The 20,453-nt window shown below is 34.6% G+C and overlaps 2 protein-coding genes across 2 annotated transcripts; one reads left to right on the plus strand and one right to left on the minus strand.

Annotated features, from left to right (window-relative positions):
• Positions 1–1,054: 1,054 nt before the first annotated feature.
• Positions 1,055–5,528, minus strand: LOC125858841 (uncharacterized). The gene is made up of 4 exons (XM_049538627.1): positions 4,686–5,528; positions 4,210–4,582; positions 4,037–4,113; positions 1,055–3,946 (listed from the first exon to the last, which is right to left on the minus strand). Exons 1-4 carry the CDS (start codon positions 5,526–5,528, stop codon positions 1,055–1,057), a joined length of 4,185 nt encoding a protein of 1,394 aa, XP_049394584.1.
• Positions 5,529–12,587: 7,059 nt separating this feature from the next.
• On the plus strand, positions 12,588–14,132 carry LOC125859818 (coniferyl alcohol acyltransferase). The gene has a single exon (XM_049539648.1). The coding sequence runs from the start codon at positions 12,627–12,629 to the stop codon at positions 13,989–13,991; it is 1,365 nt and encodes a 454-aa protein (XP_049395605.1). The 5' UTR covers positions 12,588–12,626; the 3' UTR covers positions 13,992–14,132.
• Positions 14,133–20,453: the final 6,321 nt, after the last annotated feature.

Genomic DNA, 20,453 nt, shown 5'->3' on the forward strand with positions numbered 1-20,453 from the left:
TTGCATACTTGGAAGACTTGAAGACCTTCAGCCTGTATACTTGGAAGATTTGAAGACTTCAACTTGCAGACTTTTGAAGAATTTGAAGACTTCAACTTGCATACTTGGAAGACTTGAAGACCTTCAGCTTGTATACTGGAGGATTTGAAGACTTCAACTTGCATACTTGGAATACTTAAAGACCTTCAATTTTAAAGAAACTTCAAGCATGTTGTTAACCGAACTCATTTTTTTTAAAGGTTTTCCCCCATTTATTGACCAATGAATACTTCGTACAAGTCTAAAGTCTGATGGGACAAAAGATAAAACAAAATACTTACCGCTTTGATTGTCATGTGACAGATCAAGTGGGAATATGTGTTTTTTTGACACTCATGCAACTCAACTTAGGATATATTCTAAGCGCCTACGTACCTCAGTGAAGAGGATCAAGTCACAACGTAGTTCTGGGGGATTGAGTGAATTTTTTTTTATTTTTTTTTGTGTCATACACAATTTATACTCTTGCAGGCCAGGTGTGACATGCAGTTTAGGCTCGTACCTTAAGGAGCATCATCTTACTTTAAGGGTAGTACCTCTTTAGGAATTTTGCATTAATAGGACCAATCCTTACGCCATCTGCATCAACAAGCTTGTAAGCACCATGTGAATATGCTTCTTGTACAACATACGGTCCATCCCATTTTGAGGTAAATTTGCCCCCAGACTTGTGCGAAGTAATGATGGGTCTTCTTACAGCGAGAACTTGGTCTCCAACTTGAAAACACCTCAAGCGAACTTTCTTATTAAAAGCACGAGATAGACGAGCTTGATAACATTCAAGGTTTTGTTGGGCTTCTAGCCTCTTTTCGTCAAGTGCTTCTAACTCAGCAAGACGCAGTCGAGCATTTTCTTCTTCAGTGAGCCCTTCTTGAATAGCAAGTCTTAAGGAAGGTATTTGACGCTCGAGTGGCAGGATTGCTTCAACTCCGAAAGCAAGTGAATATGGTGTTGCTTGAGTTGGAGTGCGGTATGTCGTTCTATATGCCCACAAAGCTTCTTCCATTCTTTCATGTCAATCTCGTTTGGACTTGGAGACAACTTTCTTGAGGAGGTTGCATAGAATTTTATTAAATGCTTCAGCAAGACCATTGGCGGCAACATGATACATAGAAGATTTACGCTGCTTGAAGTTAAAAAGATCACAAATTTTGTTCATTAACTTATTATCGAATGGCTTGCCATTGTCTGTTATAATGTAGTGAGGGATGCCAAAGCGATGTATGATATTCACTCGGATAAAATTTGCAACATTCTCTTTCTTCACTTCTTTAAGAGCGACAACTTCAGCCCATTTTGAGAAGTAATCTGTTGCAGCCAAGATGTACAAGTGTCCACCAGAAGATTTTGGTAGTGGTCCCACAACATCCAATCCCCAAGCGTCAAATGGCCAAGATGCAATAGTTGGGTGCAATACTTCGGGCGGCTGATGTATAAAATTCGCATGAAATTGACAAGCATCGCACCTCCGAGCATAATCTAAGCAATCTTTCACCATGGTTGGCCAATAATACCCCATCCTCTTTATGTGAAAGTGGAGTTTTGGTCCAGATTGATGTGATCCACACACTCTCGAGTGTGCTTCTTGCAAAGCATGAATTGCTTCTTCCTCTCCCAAACATCGTAATAGTACACCCTCAAATAATCTTCTATATAATGTGTCCTTGTAATAAAGGAAGCGAGGTGCACGACGACGAATGTCGGTCCTTCTCCTTGGATCATCTGGAAGTATCCCATAACACATGTAGTCAATAATGGGTTGTCTCCACTCTTCCTTCACGGCTTCAGAAGCTGCGACGAAATGATTAAACTCATTTTTTATACATTCTTCCTCATTTGGCGGTGGTACTATCCATTTTTTACAAATAGTCACTTGCGTCTGATCAGGAAGGGTTAGCGTTGAAGCTAGAGCAGCCAATGCATCAACTTTCTTATTCTCCGTTCTACGCACATGTTGAAGGGTTACATCTCCAAGCCATCCTATCAACTTTTGAGCATAATCATGATAAGGACGCAATTCAGGCTTCTTCACCTCATAACTTCCCAAGAGTTGGTTGATCACCAACTGAGAGTCACCAAAGACTTGTAAGTTTAATTGTTTCATGTCAACGGCCATCTCAAGTCCAACTATCAACGCTTGGTATTCAGCGACATTATTGAAGCAACATTGCTTCAAAGAAAATGAGAATGGTAGGATCTCTTCTTGTGAAGTAATGAACACTACACCAGCACCAGCTCCGCCACTATGTGTAGCTTCATCAAAGTACATTTTCCAAGGAGGTAGAACTTCAACTAACATTGCATCTTCATCAGGAAGCTCATCAGTTAACTCCCAATCATTCGGTATCAGATGATCTGCCAAGAAATTCGCCAATGCTTGTCCTTTCACAACTTTTTGAGGGATGTACACGATCTCAAACTGTTGGAATTGGAGGTACCATCTTGCTAGTCGGTCACTAAGGACAGGTTTCAACATAACAAACTTGATGGGATTTGCTCTAGAAATAAGACGAACAACATGAGCTTGAAAATAATGCTTCATCTTTTGAATTGAGAAGACTAGCGCCAAGCACAATCTTTCAATCGGTGAATAGTTCAGCTCATTTGGTGTCATCGTTCTACTCAAGTAGTAAAGAGAGTTTTCTTTGCCTTCACTATTCTCTTGAGCTAACAAGGCTCCTACGGACCTTTCTTGTGCCGCAATGTAGAGTATCAATGGCTTTCCAGGTATAGGGGCTGCCAAAACTGAAGGTTTTGCTAGATATGACTTGATACTTTCAAAGGCATCGCTACATGTTTCGTCCCAATTAAAAGGAGCGTCTTTCTTCATGAGATGACCGAATGGTTGGCATCGTCCTACTAGGTTTGAGATGAACCTCCTCAAGTAGGCTAGCTTTCCTTGGAGACTTTTTAACTCATGAATGTTTTGAGGTGCAGACATCTTCAATATTGCATCAACTTTGGCTTGATCAATTTCAATTCCTCGATGTCTCACAATGAAGCCAAGGAACTTTCCAGAAGTAACTCCAAAGGCACACTTCAATGGATTCATCCTTAGTTGATATCTTCGAAGCAGCTCAAACACCATTCTTAAGTCTTTCAAATGATCACTCCTCTTTCTGGATTTTACCACCAGGTCATCCACATAACATTCAACATTTTTATGGAGCAAGTCATCAAATATATTTTGCATAGCCCTTTGATATGTAGCACCAGCATTCTTTAAACCAAATGACATCACTTTGTAGCAATAAATACCCTTAGGTGTGCGAAATGCGGTGAGTTCTTCATCCTTTGGAGCCATGCGGATTTGATTATAGCCAGAAGAACCGTCCATGAACGACATTGCCTCATATCCAGTGGTGGCATCAATCATCAGCTCTGGAATGGGAAGAGGAAACTCATCTTTAGGGCATGCATTATTAAGATCTCTAAAGTCAACACATACTCGAATTTGACCATTCTTCTTCTTCACAGGAACAATACTTGAAATCCATGTAGGATATTTAACCTCACGAATAAAGCCTGCCTCAATGAGTTTATTAACTTCATTTTTTATCAATGGAACCAAGTCTGGCCTAAAACGTCTTTGAGCTTGCTTAATGGGACGAGAACCATTTTTGACTGCCAATTGATGGACCGCTACTTTAGGATTCAATCCAGGCATTTCTTTATAACTCCAAGTGAAGACATCCCTATATTCTTTGAGTATATTCATATAAGTGATTTCTTCATCAACTTCTAGAAAGGCACTCAAGTAAGTTGGCCTTGGGTCTTCATCAGTGCCAATGTTAACTTCTTTCAAAGGGTCTATTGTAGTCTTTACTCCTTCTTCAAGTTCCGGTGGAGCATCTCCAACATCTTCCTCTTCTAAAGGATCATTGTCATTGACAGATATATGACAACACTAGACAATATCTTCTAACTCTTCATCAATCTTTATTTGAGGCAGAGAATCGTACTCATTTTGGATTGTAACATGATTTGAGGAGCCTACACTTTCTTCATCTTCCTCGCGCTCCTTGGTGTAAACCACGGTGCGAACCTTTGCCTTAAACTCCTCTTTACATGAAGCTACAAGTTCCACCCGTCACCTCATTCTAGAAGGAATTAAACTTTTGAAATCCTTTCGAACCAAATGTGAAGCAGGCGTTGTAACTTTTAAATAACTTCTCAGATTCTTGTTTTTTTTCAATGGACCTAATCTCTTGAACACAGAAGTTCTTGCAGTTGATTCTCCGAGTCGATCAAAGACGGAAAGCTTTCTATTGGGAGCAGCAACATCATCTTCAAAAGTTATATGATTATTACTTGCTCTTCTTATGGAGATGCGAACTGGCGGTGGTTGGTTATAGCCTATGCCCTCACGTGCTTGCTTGGTTTTATCAACTAATGGGAGTTTCCCTAACATTGATGGCTCATTAGGGTTATATCCAGCCTTAGCAAAGAACTTGTAAGCATTAGGATCAAAACCTTCTCCCGTGCGTTTTGTAGGGAGTGCTACATCTCGCACTTGATTTTGAGCGATTGTCTTTATTGACAGCTTTGAAGGCAAGTTTATTGCATCAATCCGTCTGATAGGAAAAGTTAGTCCTCTTAATGCGTCTTCTTGGAGGTTAGATGATTTGACTTTCTTCTTTCTTTACTTTTGGAACATAGCGAAGTCCAGAAGTCAGATTCTTCTTTGAAGACATGGTCTTCCCTTCATTGAGATTGGGACAAAGTACTTTAGTGTCAACTTTTATCTTTTCGACAGCTGTATCGATTATTTTGCTTGTGATCTTGTCAGACTTGGTTGATTTGACATCATTAGATTTTGTCCCTTTAACCACATAATTCTTCAAGTAGAATTTTGCATCGGCAAAGTGCGTCTCAACTTCGGTGAAAGGATTATCGTCTGCAACTATCTTCCTTTCAATCCCGTCTTCAAGATACTTCAAACATTGATAGTAAGAAGATGAGACAATTCTATTCTCATGTACCCAAGGCCTACCAAGTAATATATTGTATGAAGTCTTTGCATCGATCACGTGCATCCATGAGCTTGATCGCAAATCTTCCATGTGAATTTCTAATTTAATAGAGCCTATGGACATCTGTCCTCCTTGATTGAATCCTTGTATCAACAAACGACTTTCACTAAGTTCTTCGGTCGTGATGCCGAGTTCCTTCAATGTGTGGATAGGCAGGATGTTGACTCCAGATCCTTCATCTATCAAGATTCTATTTATCTTCTTCTCTCGCACGTAACCAACCATATACAAAGGACGATTGTGTAGTGTTTCACCAAATAGAAGATCGTTATCTGTGAATGTGATTTTTGTATCACATGTATAAGCTTCTTGGGAAGAAGGTTCAATAGGCTTTTTAGAAGATGAAGGAGCTGTCATTGACGAGATTTCCCTTGTTGCTTTTTCTTCGCCACTAGGAGACACTTTTGGTGAGGATTCTCTCGTTGTTCCTTCTCTGTCAGTTGGAGACACCTTCATTGTTTCTTCTTTATCAGCATTAAAACATGATGCCTCGACATTTTCTTGAGTAGACTTTATGCGCAACCAACTTGGTAAGAATTCTTCTAGAGTTACAGGATGTCGGGGTTTCTGGTAGTGATGCACTTCTACCTTCGCCTTCTTTGGGCGCTTGATTAATTTCTTCTATCTTTATCGTTCTTGATCTTGATCGTTCTTGAGACTTGAATGTTCTTGAATCTTGAATGCTTGAATTCTTGAACTCTTGAACTTGTAGAGAAATCTGCAGCTTTTGATCCTCGAGCTTTCTCTAGCTTCTTGTTTAAAATTCTTGGTCCTCTGTTATGAATTATGAGGACCCTTATTTATAGTTTTAAAATAGAGGAGTTGTGTTTAGAGGAGGACTCCCCTCGGCCAATCAGATTTAAGTGACATGGCATATGGGCTTTATGGAGCGGGCTTTAATTCATATTTATTGAATTTAAATAATTAACTCAATTATATTAATCCATAATATTTATTTGGACTAATATATTAATGAATTTAATATAATTCCAATCATTTTATAAATTTATATTTAATAAATTTTAAATGATTACAGCTAGATCTCTATTTATACTATTAAAAATGTAAAATCAAAAGTCTTACACAATTAACTAGATACATGTATCACAATTAATTAGATACATGTATTACAAACGCCTAAAAGACTTCTTGAAAAACTAAGAGACAATATTGGAAGATTAAACATCAAGGTGTGAATGTATTAATTCCAACACTCTCCTTAATGCATTTGCTAAACAACTCCAATGCGTTCTCAAAGATAACAAAGTGTTTCTCTAGGAAGTGGTTTGGTGAAGATGTCAGCAAGTTGTTCTCCTGTCTTGCAATAATGCAACTGATCAATTTCGCCTTTCTCTTGTGCTTTTGAATATCTCCTTCTTGATTGAGTTTGATTTTGTAAATTCATTTTATACTTACAATTTTTCTTTCTTTGGATATAGTCACAAGCTTCCAATAATAATAGAATAAACAGAGACAAAAGCAAATATTTGAGAACCCTAGGAAGGAGAATAAGCCTCTCTAAGAGAAGAAGACCTAGCCCAGCTTTCTTTCCGAGCCATCAATAACTGTCGATTTTCAACGGGTTCGGCTATCCTTTCACCGGTCGGTTAGTTATGGAACACTCTGCTGGATCAATCATCCGATTTTTTTTGCCATGGCTTTCTTTCAAACATCATATTTTATTGTCTCCTTATAATTCTCTTGTTGAACACCGATAAAGTTGCATCTTTGATAAATGTCACTCAACATTTTTGTTCTTGTAGGAGGTGGTTCTTTATCATCTGAATTTGAGATTTCTCCCCCTTGAGGGACATTTTCATCTTCCTCATCCTCTTCTTGATTTGACACATATAAAGAAATGATAGAAGTATTCTCCACTTTTTTATCGTTTCAATTCCATGCTATTTTTTCTTCAAAAATATAATGACATCTCTACTATAGCAACAAGTTTGTTAGTTTTGACATCAAGAAGCCTATACCCTTTTGTCACATCACTTTAACCAAGAAATACATTTTTGATTTTTTTCATCCAATTCTGTTCTTTTTTCAGTAGGTTCTATGAGCATAACAAATACACTCGAAAATTTTAAAATGACTTACAAAAGGTTTCATTTCACTCCAAGCTTCAACTGGTAGCTTATTCTTCACTGTCTTTATCGAACACCTATTGAGGATGTACACTGCTGTGTGTACTGCTTCTGGCCATTTCAACAATGGTTCTATTTCTTCTTTTAGATAGACCATTTTGTTGAGGAGTATACCCTGTTGTAAGTTGCTTCTGAATGCCTTTATTTTTACAAGAGTAAATACAAAAAAACTCTCCTAAACTTGTCCGCAAAACTTACTTTAGTATTGCAACTTTACGGGTAATTCTTTACCCCCTTAACTCATTTCAAGTGAATTTTATACCTCCTTAATTGATGATATGACAAGAAAAGTGTGATCACTCTCCCAAACTCGCATGAAAAAGAGAAAAAGTAATAATAATAATTGACCAAATTCCAATTTCATTAATTTTTTTACATTTTTCTCTCTCCACCTTTCATATTGTTCACAAATCCATGTCGTATGCCACCATGAATGTAAAATCAATCATTTCTCCATTCCTCTTCCTCCATCACCACCCCACCTCTTCGATTCCACCATAATAAAGAATGAAAAAAACACATTGTGATTTTCTTGGCAAGGACAGAAAGCTTGTCAGAGGTGTCTATTGTGTGGTTAAAGAGAGCTGAACCACTATACCTTAACACTCTAAGGCAGGTGTTCAGTTCATGAGAAAATAAAATTGTTCGTACCGATGTTGTTTGTGGTAGGTATTGTGGAGTTGATGATGGGTATTGTGGAAAACCATCCATCTTCATTTCTATGTGGTGTTTGTGGCAGATCTAATTACCTGCACCCATTTTCATTTTCACCGCCATTTCGATCTTCTCTCACTATTCTTTAATTTTATTATAAATTTGTTTTCTGACGTTTATTGTGGCCAAATTCTGTTGACATCATTGTTGTTGATGATGGGTATGGGTGTATTGTGAAATTGACAGTAGTGGCGTGGTATTTTGGAGTTTATTTTAATGGTTGTGATGGTAATAAATAAGAAATTAACGGCGATGGAGGCTATACAACTGTTGGTGATAAGTATTGTAGAGTTGACAGTGACCGATGATATTGTTATCGGTGATGGGTATTACAGAGTTGATGGTTGCATAATGGTGTAGCTAGTGGTGGTAATGTTGTGAATTTGATGGCGGGGGTGATGGAGAGGACGGGGAATAGAGGGAGTTTTGTAGTCGCCTCCTCTACTGCTAATGATTTTGATGTTGCAACTTTTTTTCTTCTCAACAAGGGCTTTAAATTCCTTGAATGTAGCAAATGCTTCTGACTTTTCTTTTAAGATATAAACCCAAGTGATTCTTGAAAAATCATCAACAAAGATTAGAAATTATCTTTGACTTTCAAGAGATGGAGTCGTCATTGGTCCGCAAATGTCGATATGGATTAATTCCAAAAGTACACTTGTTCTCCAAGACATGATTCCTTTTGGAAAAACTTTCTATGTTGCTTTCTTATTATACAACTTTAACATGGATCCACCTCAGTATATATCTCAGGAAGGCCTCGCACCATATCTTTTTGCTTGAGAAGGTACAAACCATGAAAATTCAAGTGACGAAATCTTTTGTGCCAAAGCCATGAATCATCTACAATTTCATTTTTGAATGCATTGTAATGAAATTGTAAAGGAACGATTCTTTTTACCATCTTTACTTCAATAATGACTTGATTTGGCTCAATTTTATCATAAATCTTATAATAATTATCTCTAAACACGAGAGAATAACTATTTTTCATGAGTTGACCTTAATATACGTGACCTCATTTTAATTTTTATTTAATATTTAACCATGTAATTAATACTTATTAGACTTATTTTAGCATTATTTAGAACATACAGTAAAACCTCTCTAAATTAATATAGGTGGGACCATGAAATATTATTATTTTGTAGAGGTATTATTTAATTGATAAATTAATATTTATGACTCCAAAAAAAATTGTTTAAGGATGAAATCTCATAGAATTTGAAAGAACCCACTTGTGAAAATGTCATTCATAAACTTGAGATCAATAATACCACAATAAAATGGACGTTAATAACCTATTGAATGAGCGAAAATGATACATGTTCAGAGGTCAAGAGCTTAGAACAAATTGTGGATATCATTGGAAAAACAATGTTGATGATAAAGTTGAAGATAATATAATACCTTTGGAACCAGTTACGCGTAAGGAACACTTATCACATCTAGAACTCTTCACAATTTTATGGTACAATTAGAAAAGACAATATCAAAACTTTTGGATGCAATAAGAAAAGTTAGAGATGAACTTCAATTAGATTTAAATTTTAACAAAAAACAGAACATAATAGAATCATATTTCACTAAATTGTCTTAGAGATATTTGTACTTTTAAAGAATTATTAATTTATAATATTAATGGAACCATATATTTATATAGGGGTCTTCTGAAAATATATTATCTTATTATCTTATTGAAATGAGTGATTTTTTCCATTGGCCCAAGTTGGGACCAGAAGAAATTATTATCTTAGGGAGATTATTAATTAACCGAGTATTAAAGTGAGGTTTTATTGTATTTGGATTGACTTAAAAGTTTGTCAAACCTATTTTTGAGTCAGTATAAGCTTTTGAGAGTGTTTGACAAAGTTAAAAATAACTTAAAATAAAATGACTTAAAAAAAGTTCATAGTACGTATTATCCTACTTTTCATTGTTCAACTTAAAAATTACTAAAGTTTGACTTTTTAAAAATTATTTTTTAAAGTTAAGCCAAACAGGCTCTTAGTACTTTTAAATTATGATCATTTTCACTATGACTTATTAATTTACAATATTTATTTTATACTATTTCAATTTTATTTTTTATTGAATATTTTAGTGTCATTACTCATCTGATATTTTGTGTTATTTTCTTAAGAAATACCTTAGATAGTTGTATTTTGATTGAACTAAAGGAATATTTGAAGCATAAGTTAATTATATGTTTATAACAGAGCCGTCTCAACAAGTTTGGGGGCCTAAAGCCAAACATTATAAAGAGGCCCTATTTTTTTAGTTGATATAAATATAAATTGAATAATTATAATATACTAGTGTAATCCTACAAATGAGGTCTGAAAAGGCAGGATATATGTAGACATTATGAAGTAAGAATGTAAATAACGTACATTTTCAATGAAAATTATATAATATAAAGTTGGAATAATAAAACATGACTCAAAATTTTAAAAATATGATGATATTAAAATAGTGTAGCGATGAATTTGATAATTTAATAAATAATATTAAAATAGTGTTGATTAGTTTTAGTCTTGAAATTTTAATAAGACACCAAAAACAAATTTGATCTTTTTATAAACACACAACAATAGATATCACATAATATAGAATGTTTGAACGTTTGAGAGACTTAAGAATATTCAATAATGAAAGAATAAAAATAGTGAAAGAATAAAAAATAGTGAAAGAATAAAAAATAGTGAAAGGAGAATAAAGAAAAGTAAGTATAAGAACACAATATTGTTGGTTCATGATAATCGTCAAAATATAAATGAGCTAGACAACAAAATAGATAGCCACATGCGAAACTAGAAATAATACTACAATTAACTAGCCACATAAGAATCTAGAAAAGACACTACAATCAACTAAACAATATTCAATTTCTCAATTATATTTTCTATACAAAAAAATATTTTCAAATTTATCAATACATGAATTTTTTTTAACAATATATATACATATGTATATACACACATCTTTGAGAGAAAATGGGGGCCTCAAAAAGCGATTGCTTTAGTGGCCTTATGGTCGAGACGACCCTGATTTATAAGAGTATTTTACCAGAAAAATCCGAAAACCTGAAGCAACCCGAGGCTTATTAGTATGGTTTGATTTATAAATTAAAAAATTCAACACAAATAATTTGATTTGATATTTAAAATATTTGAACTAACAAAAAAAAAATCCAAATTTTATTAATTTAATTTTATTTATAAATTTAACACCAACAAATTAATTTAATATTTAAAAAGTCTAAATCAACCCGATCTACCCCTCTAATCGTGCCTATAAGCTACCTCATGAGTCATGATAGAGGGATTGGGCGGAGATATAATTGCTTTTGTTGAACTTCATTATTGCCAGTTCCCATTTGTCAAAAAGGAGGCACTATAACTGCTGAAGTCATGCTGTTCGACTTCACCACTTACATTCAATCATCAATATTACTTTCTCCATATCAAAATAAGTGATAATTTTTATTATCTTTTTATTTTATTTCAAAATAAGTAATGTTTGATATAAGAAAAAAAAGTTTGATATATTCTTAATTTTGTTATTTAAAATTAATATTTTTTTTTGTTATAAGTGGTTCATAAATATACCTTTAATGTTACGCAAATAACGCACATATACCTCTTTCCTCTAAAAGAAGTGAAAAATCAATTTTAAATTTAATTTTTTTTATGAAAAACATTCATGTAGGAATATATTTGATCTTTCCCACACATAATATTTTTGACTTTTTTGATTCAATGGTTAATTTAAATTTATTATTTTGATAGTTAATTTATTTTTTTTACTAATTTTTTTGTAAAATTTATCATGTATGCCCCAATATTTTCAATACAAAGAAATTTATAATATATATGAAAAAAATAGTTTTAATTTTTTCCCCTCTATTTTCATTCACTCTCTTTTTTTTTTAATTTTAAAATTTCTCATATTTTAACACTAAAGATAGAAAGTAAAATATTGATAATCAAAAAAGTAAAAAAAATTACGTGTGAAAAGAATTATATATGAGGCTCCTACATGAATTTTTTTATTTTTTATTTTTTTAAAAAATAATTTTTTCACTTTCATTAGATCTATGCCACTTTTATAAAGGTAGGGGTGAGCCATTTCTATGACGAATGACGATAAAGATATATACATAAATCACTTTTATAATGAGAGGTATATCAAGTCTAAATGATAAAGTTAATAGTATATTATATCTTTTTTTCCTTCACATAATTAAGAAGCCTTTTTGATGTTCTTTCCGTAAGGAAGTTTAAAAATCTGTCAATTCTGTTTTAAACAAAGTAGTTTTTTTTTTAAAAAAAAGGGTTTTGTTAGGGTAATAATAAAGTCTATTATTGTTCATACCTGAAATTCGTTTATCTTCCAGATCCAATGGACATAGTTTAAGGAAGGGGAATATTCGTACTAGTGTGAGTTAGGCATGACTATAAAATAACTCCAAATTCATAATGCAATCTTCGCTAAGCATTTCACTTCATTAGCAATGAGTTCTGATCGTCCCTTTTTTTCTAAAGTAGACTCAATTAATTCATAATGCTATAAAACACATCATTATGTCTTAATTTTTTTTTTTCTATAAAAAGGTGTTTTATACATTAGACCAGAAAATATCTCAAATCAATCCATCACAACCTACATTTAAGATTCTGTAATCAATTTCATGGCACTGGTAGATGCAAGAGATGACGATTACACAGTAAGTTTCATCAGAAAATCTGTAGTAAAAGCTACCGCTACAATTCCAGAACCCTATGTGCTCACCCTTTCGAACCTCGACCTCCTCTCTGGACGCTTTCCAGTGACTTACTTTTACATCTACCATAAAGAAAAACATAACAGCTCATCAGCTTCCATTGCGGATGAGTTAAGAAAATCCCTTGCTAATTGCCTCTCACATTTTTACCCCTTTGCTGGTAGAATTATTTCAAATACAGAGACACATGAGCCTGAAATTGTATGTGATAATACTGGTGCTCTGTTTCTCGAAGCACAATCAAGCAACTCTCTAAAAGAACTTGATTTGTATAATCTCAACAAGTGTTTGGAGGGAAAACTAGTTCCAACTAATCAGGAGTTTCCAGTACAAGTCCAACTCACAAATTACAAATGTGGAGGCATAATTATAACATTCACATTTGATCATGCTTTAGGTGATGCTAGTTCCTTCAGTAAGTTTCTACTGATGTGGTCCCAAATAGCAAGGAAAAAATCCCTCTCTTTCTCTCCGGATCACAGGCGACATCTTCTCCGTGCACGAAATCCACCAATTTACAACCCTTCTTTTGACGAATCGTTCATTTCATGCTCCCTCCATGATATACACAACATATCAACCCCGAGAACTCTGGTTAAGCGCCTATACTACATTGATGCATCAAGCATCGATATGCTGCAGAAAATCGTATCAATTGATGGTACCAAAAGGACTAAAATCGAGGCGTTTTCAGCTTATATCTGGAAGATTATGGTCAAGGCAATTGATAAAGGACACAAGAAGTGTAAGATGGGATGGTTAGTGGATGGAAGAACAAGGATATGTACTTACAATGAAAAAGTAACGGAGAACTATATCGGGAATGCTTTATCTATAGCTGTTGGAGAAGCAAGTGTAAGTGAAATTGATCAAGCATTGTTGTCAGATGTTGCGAAGAAGGTGCACAATGCTATCTCTAAAGTGACTAGTGCAGAACATTTCTTGGATTTAATTGATTGGATTGAATGGAACAAGCCTGGATTGATGCTCTCGAAGATTGTCCTTGGGCAAGGTCGTCCGGCAATTGTAGTTTCATCTGGACGGAGATTCCCGGTGACTGAAGTAGATTTTGGCTTCGGAAGTCCAGTTCTAGGAACGGTCTACTCCACCATAAAAAAGCTTGGAGTTGGTTACATCAACCAAAGGCAAGGTGCTAAGGGCGATGGATCATGGACTGTCTCAGCTATATTGTGGCCTGACATGATTGAAGCATTAGAATCAGATTCCAATCATGTTTTTCAACCTATGACTTCAAATCATCTTAAACTTTAGCTAGAGGAAACTGTTAGTCAGATATAATTTATAATCATGCGTGAAATAGTGGATTGAGTATTATAACCGTGTAAATTTGCTATTAAAATAATATTACAGCTTTGTTAGGTAATTATTTTAAGAGTGAAGGAGTTAAAAACACCCCTAAACTTGGCACACATCATTGATTGCTGCTTTCCATTAAAATGAAACTCTCCTTCTTCCTTGTTCATGACATTGTTTTGTGCAATACTACAGTGATATTAGTCCATGACTTGACACACAAAAAACACATCGAAATATAGATCATTAAATGAAGCAAACTAAGTCTTCTTGGAGGGTGATTTTCCAAGTTTTGATCTCATTTGAATTCTTTTTGTAGCACTTTCAATTTGAAGTTGTCTTTGAGTTACAACCTCTCACTGCCTTTCTACTTCAAATCCTTGCTACGCTTATATCCATTATCGCATGTAACATACGTTGAGCTTTTCATTGTAGTACTGGTATTTACATTTCTATTGCTAGGCATACCTTGCCAAAGTTAAAAGAGAATCCATTGTACTTATATTCTTGGAATTCAAAGATACCTCATATGAAGAGTAGCTTAAAACACTTGCAATAACACAAGTATAACTAGTTTGAGATACAAATACACCTTGTCCCACAACCCTTGGCCTCTTGTAAGTACCTTTACTTTGCCTTTGCCTATTTTAGATCCTATATCACTAGTCGTATCTGTAGTACTTCAGTGTGTCAGAAGATAGATCCTCCATAGAACCCTCACAACAAGTATGTCTTTGTCTCTGATAATTTTTTGTGCACTCACTGCGGTAGAAATAGTCATCTGAAAAGAGATTGTGAATCCCTAAGAAAGGTAACTGAAAATCTGGAAAAGTTTTCTAAACTAAAAGGAAGAGGGATAAAAGAACCTGGTCCTAGTTACAAGTTAAACAAGAAAAAACTGCCCCCATGGACCAGGAAGTCTCTTATCAAGTCATTGTCTAGTTTTTGGGAACTCCGTCTCAAGTGGGTTCCTAAATCTAACAAGTGATTCTTCATCTGCAGAAGGGAGAAAGCAATAGCGGATGTTCCAAGCATATGATTGGAGAAACACATCACTTCCTCTCTCTTGAAGCACACCAAGGTGGTGGTGTATCGTTTGGCAATGGAAAGAAAGGTTACATTCTTGGTATTGGGGAAATTGGAAAGTATGGGAGCATCCCATAAATGATGTGTACTGTGTGAATGGATTGAAGTATAATCTGCCCAGTGTATCTCAAATCTGCAACAAGGGAAATGAGGTTAGATTCTTGTTTGACAAATGTATTGTCACCAATCTTACTTCTCAAGAGGTGATATTGACAGCAAAAAGGCTCAAGGCTCAAGAACATGTATGTGGCTAACTTAGACTCGATACAAGGAGATAATCTTACGTGTCTCAGTGTTCAAAGTGACAATGCTAATCTTTGGCACAAAAGACTTGGCCATATGAGTGCCTCACTTCTGAACAAACTTGTATCAGGACCTAGTTCAGGGTCTACCTAAACTGAAATTTGTAGATAACAAAATCTTTTATGCATGTGTCAAAGGGAAACAAACCGGGTCATCTTTCAAACAGAAGAAATGTGTAAGCACAACCAGGCTGTTGGAACTTCTTCATATGGATCTGTGTGGTCCCATCAAAATTCAGAGTAGAGGAGGAAAGAAGTACATCCTTATGATAGTTGATGATTACTCAAGATTCACCTGGACCATGTTTCTAAGGACCAATGATGAAACAATTGAAGTTTTGATCATTTTCACAAAAAAGGTTCAAACAAAGCTGGATTGTAAAATTATTGGGATCAGGTCGGACCATGGTACTGAATTTGAAAATGCTTAGATTGAAGGATTTTGCGCTGCACATGGAATTAACCACACTTTTTCGGCTCCTAGAACCCCTCAACAGAATGGGGTAGTTGAGAGAAAGAATAGAACTCTGGTGGATATCATAAGGACTATGCTGATTGATTCAAATCTTGCAAAGAACTTCTGGGCAGAGGCAGTGAGCACATCTTGCTATGTAACAAATAGGTGTCTTATTAATTCCGCTCTTAAAAAGACACCCGATGAATTGATGAACAAAAGAAAGCCTAAGCTCAGTTATCTTAAGGCATTTGGCTGTAAATGTTTTGCCTCAACAATGGTAAATATGATCTTGGAAAGTGTGATCCTAAAAGTGATGAGGGAGTCTTTGTAGGGTACTCTTCAACACACATGGCTATACAATAAAAGAACTATATGCACGGACGGAAGTGTTCAAGTCATCTTTGATGAGTCTGGTGGAATAAATAATCTAAAAGACAGAGATGAAGCTGAAATTGAAGAACTACTTCAAATTCAGAGAGATAGTCTTTTCCAAGAAACAATTAGTCATGCAGTTCCTAAGGATGAAAATGATCCAGATTCTAGAGAAGTACCAGGTCAGCTAAACTCTTAAGATGCAATTGTCACGATCCGAGACTATACCCTGGACGTGGTCGGTACTCGAGAACCATTGCTAGTCCCCAAGCGAACCCTCATCCCGGATGACTACAAATGGAAGACTAACTCAAGCATACGTAAGCATTAAATTGAAAGAAACGTTTAAAAATAATTTACTGAATCTCAAAACTGAACTAGATATACTGAGTATGAAACATAAGTTTAAAATAAAACATATGAAACTGAAAGACTCTCCTAAACTGTCTATCTATGAAGCCTCTACTATATATAGGGATGAGTGTCAGGACAAGACTCACGACTCTTCAAGAGAACTACTAGTAACAACTCATAAAAATTGGATTTCTCCGGAAGCAAGGAGACCTCACTCGAAAGCTAACGAGCGGATGAAGTGATCTTAACAGACTCTTGTTGAGGATCCTAAGAACCTGTATCTGCATCATTAAAATATGCAGGTCGAATGACATCAATACATTGAATGTACGAGTATGTAATATAACTGAATAACAAATAACTGAATGAAAGGACTACAATAGATATAGATATATACTCAATTGAATGTAAAGAAATAAAGGAGTGAAATCATTAAAACTTTACAAAAATACTTACTGATCTCTATTTGGGTGATTCTCTAACCGACAACCATCACTATGAGCTACGTGATGATACAATGTCTTGCCTACGATAGCAGAACTGTCCTATACCTTGCCGGGGTATAAAACACCTAAACTAATTGGTTCCACTAAGCTATGCTTAAAAGCAATAAGGAATCATCTAAAAAGTATGACCCTTTACCCATGTTGACATATACAATTTATGAGGATTTTGAGTTATCTGAACTCATCCTTATATCGGTACTCAATATTACTTCCAATAATATATATACTCATGCTCAAATGTATAAATCATACTCTTTCTCTGTTTTGAGGTAATTACTCAAAATTGCCTCTTAAAATAGGTAAGTGCTCTAAAATATCTTTGAACTCATTAACTCATTTAGAAATCAAAGTTTATCTTTTCTCAATGTAAAAATTGATACCTTTGGGAATACTTAGTTCCCTTATACTCTTACTCAATTCATATTTGGAAACTCTTTCTCAAAAATACATCAAAATTATATTGTGATATGATCGTTGATAACTCGAGAAGTCATATTGCATAAACATTGATGGAATATCTTGATACCATACTGCTTAAACACTGATGGCATACTCGATTGTCATACTAATCATGTTTTAAAAACTCTTTCTCAAAACCCATCTTTACTTTCTCCAAAAACTCAGTTTAACACTCAAGTTTTGGCTTTTAAAAGCTTCTCAAGATTTATAACTCAAAATAGGGTTCATGCTAAATTATAAACATGAACAAATCAACTCAAGGATCTCAATAACAATATAGAAACTCAATACTCAGAACTCAAGGATGCAAAATACTCAATTCATAGGGTTTATGTTGAAATATAGACATGAACGAATCAACTCAAGAATATTAATGCATAACATATAGCAATTCAATAATTAGGAATATAATTTCAAAAAGAAACGGGAACTCGAACTCAAAATCAACTCATCTCAAGAATACTCAAATCTAGGGTTAGAATCCTAGATTTCTCTTTTTTGATTTGAAAGTAGATGTAGGGCGTGAGGATGAACTAGTCCAACACTATGATAGCTTTACATACCTGGAAGAACAAGGTTCTTGAAGAATCTTGAAGAACTTGATCATAAGTCTTGAAATCCTAGCTTGAAGGAGAACAATCAAGAAAACCTTTCTTAAGATTCTTGAATTAGTTTCTTAAAACTCTATGGCCAAGAATTAGGATTCTCATTAATGATTCATAATTGTATGAAGGAATTTGAATAGGAAAGAATGGAATTCTTGGAGAAGAACTTAGCTTGAAGAAGAATCTTAAAAAAGATTGAAAGAATCTTGAATGGAGTCTTCTACTTTGATTTTTTCTTAAGGTTTGAGAGAGAAGAGAATGATGGATTAAGAGATGAAAATTTGATGGTTTTGGGTCTTTAATTAGTCAAGAAATTTGTTTAGGGTTTTCTTAGAGGTAAAAATACAAAACGACCATTTTTAATGTTTTCCCGTCGGCTAATCCATCACTGCACTGTATCATGTTACTTAAATAGTCATAACTTTTTACCCAAAACTCGAATCATTGCGAAATTTGTGGCGTTGAAAAAAAGATTCAAATACCTTCAATTTGATAGGTTATGGGCCACATAACTCTTTATAATCTAAGAGATATGGTCATTTGAAGTTGATCCAAAGAGAATATTACATCAAAACTTAAGGAAACGTTCAACTCTACTTTGTGCTAGGGGTTTCTAGTGACCTTAATTGATATCCAAAATCATTCCCATACTAAAGAATTTACAATTACACATATGGTCAATTTAAAAATCATCTGGTACGATCTTATTCACAAATGAAGAATGATTCGAGTCTTAACTTAAAAAAATTTAGGGTGCTACAACAATAGACAACGATGAAGTTGAAGAAGAAAACTCTGAAAAATGGAGAACCAACTGCTGAACCAGAGTTGCAAAAAGGTCAGGATGAAAACATTAGTTATCTCATCCCATGGACAATCTTGTTTCATTTCTGGAATGCATACCAGATCACATATAGGAAATCTCATGGCATTTTCAGCATTCATATCCACTGTTGAACCCAGAAATGTGAAGGAAGCTCTAAAGGATGTGGATTGGATCAATTCAATGCAGGAGGAACTTCATGAGCTTGAAAAAAGCCAAGTCTGACATCTGGTTCCTAGACTAGAAAATAGAACCATAATACGGACCAGGTGGGTATATAAACTTGATGAACATTGAATCATCCCAAGAAACAAGTCCAGATTAGTAGTGCAGGGGTGTAATCAGGAGGAAGAAATTGACTATGATGAAACTTTTGCTCCAGTTGCCAGAATGAAAGCTATTAGGATTCTAATTTCATTTGCCTCATATATGAAGTTCAAATTGTTTCAAATGGATGTCAAGAGTGCCTTTCTGAATGGGTTATTGAAGGAAGAAGTATATGTCTGCCTCATGTGTTTGAAGATGTTGATCTACTGAATCATGTGCCAAATGGACAAAGCCATAAATGGTCTAAAGCAGGCTCCAAGAGCGTGGTATGAGATATTATCAAAGTTTCTTATTGAAAATGGGTTCAATAGAGGTAAAATTGACAACACCTTGTTCCTAAAATCAAGAGTGAAGAAGCTTCTCATTGTGCAGGTATATGTCGATGACATAATTTTTGGAGCTACATCAGAATCATTATGTAAGGACTTTGCTGCTTTGATGGAAAGTGAGTTTCAAATGAGCATGATGGGAGAACTCACCTTCTTCCACAATTCAATGGATTTATAACATTGGTTTTGTCCCATGTTGGGTTTCTTGGTAAGGATTTTAATGAGACAACATTTAAAACGTATTATGAGATGTGTGTACTCTTTTTCCTTCACTGAGTTTTTTCCCACTGGTTTTTTCTAGTAAGGTTTTAACGAGGCACATTATCTATGGACATCCAAATGAGAGTGTTATAAATCAATTGAATTGTGGATTGTCCATTTGATTTATTCAAATATTAATTGAATTCATGTATGTATACTTCCAAGATGATAGAACCTTTTTGGATAACTATGTATCTACTAGTTTGGTGACCTTTGAGAATGATATCTCAACACTATAAATAGAGATATCATTCATCACCATTTAGAAGAGACACTTGAATAGAAGAAAAATCCTCTTCTTCATCTCCATATCTTGTCCTCTTCTCTTCATATTAACTTATGAGCCTATATTTTCATAACACATGCTAATATATATGACAATACATTTATTTATTAGTTTTATAGAAATGAAGTATTTATTATTCAACTACTCTTGTTTTATATGATTGGAATTCTTCCTCTAGAAATCAAAAAAGAAATAGGAGCTTCGTGAAGTCTCTACTAGTACTACTCCACCAAGGCATTATGTCTGACTTTTC

Source organism: Solanum stenotomum, chromosome 3 (genome assembly GCF_019186545.1).
Source record: "Solanum stenotomum isolate F172 chromosome 3, ASM1918654v1, whole genome shotgun sequence".
Taxonomy (NCBI): domain Eukaryota; kingdom Viridiplantae; phylum Streptophyta; class Magnoliopsida; order Solanales; family Solanaceae; genus Solanum; species Solanum stenotomum.

Coding starts and splice junctions, on each gene's coding strand:
- LOC125858841 (XM_049538627.1), bottom strand. CDS start 5,528: ATGAAGGTGTCTCCAACTGACAGAGAAGGAACAACGAGAGAATCCTCA. Junction 4,114..4,209: donor AAAAAACAAGAATCTGAGAA/GTTATTTAAAAG, acceptor TGGAACTTGTAG/CTTCATGTAAAGAGGAGTTT. Junction 3,947..4,036: donor GCGAGGAAGATGAAGAAAGT/GTAGGCTCCTCA, acceptor GATATTGTCTAG/TGTTGTCATATATCTGTCAA.
- LOC125859818 (XM_049539648.1), top strand. CDS start 12,627: ATGGCACTGGTAGATGCAAGAGATGACGATTACACAGTAAGTTTCATC.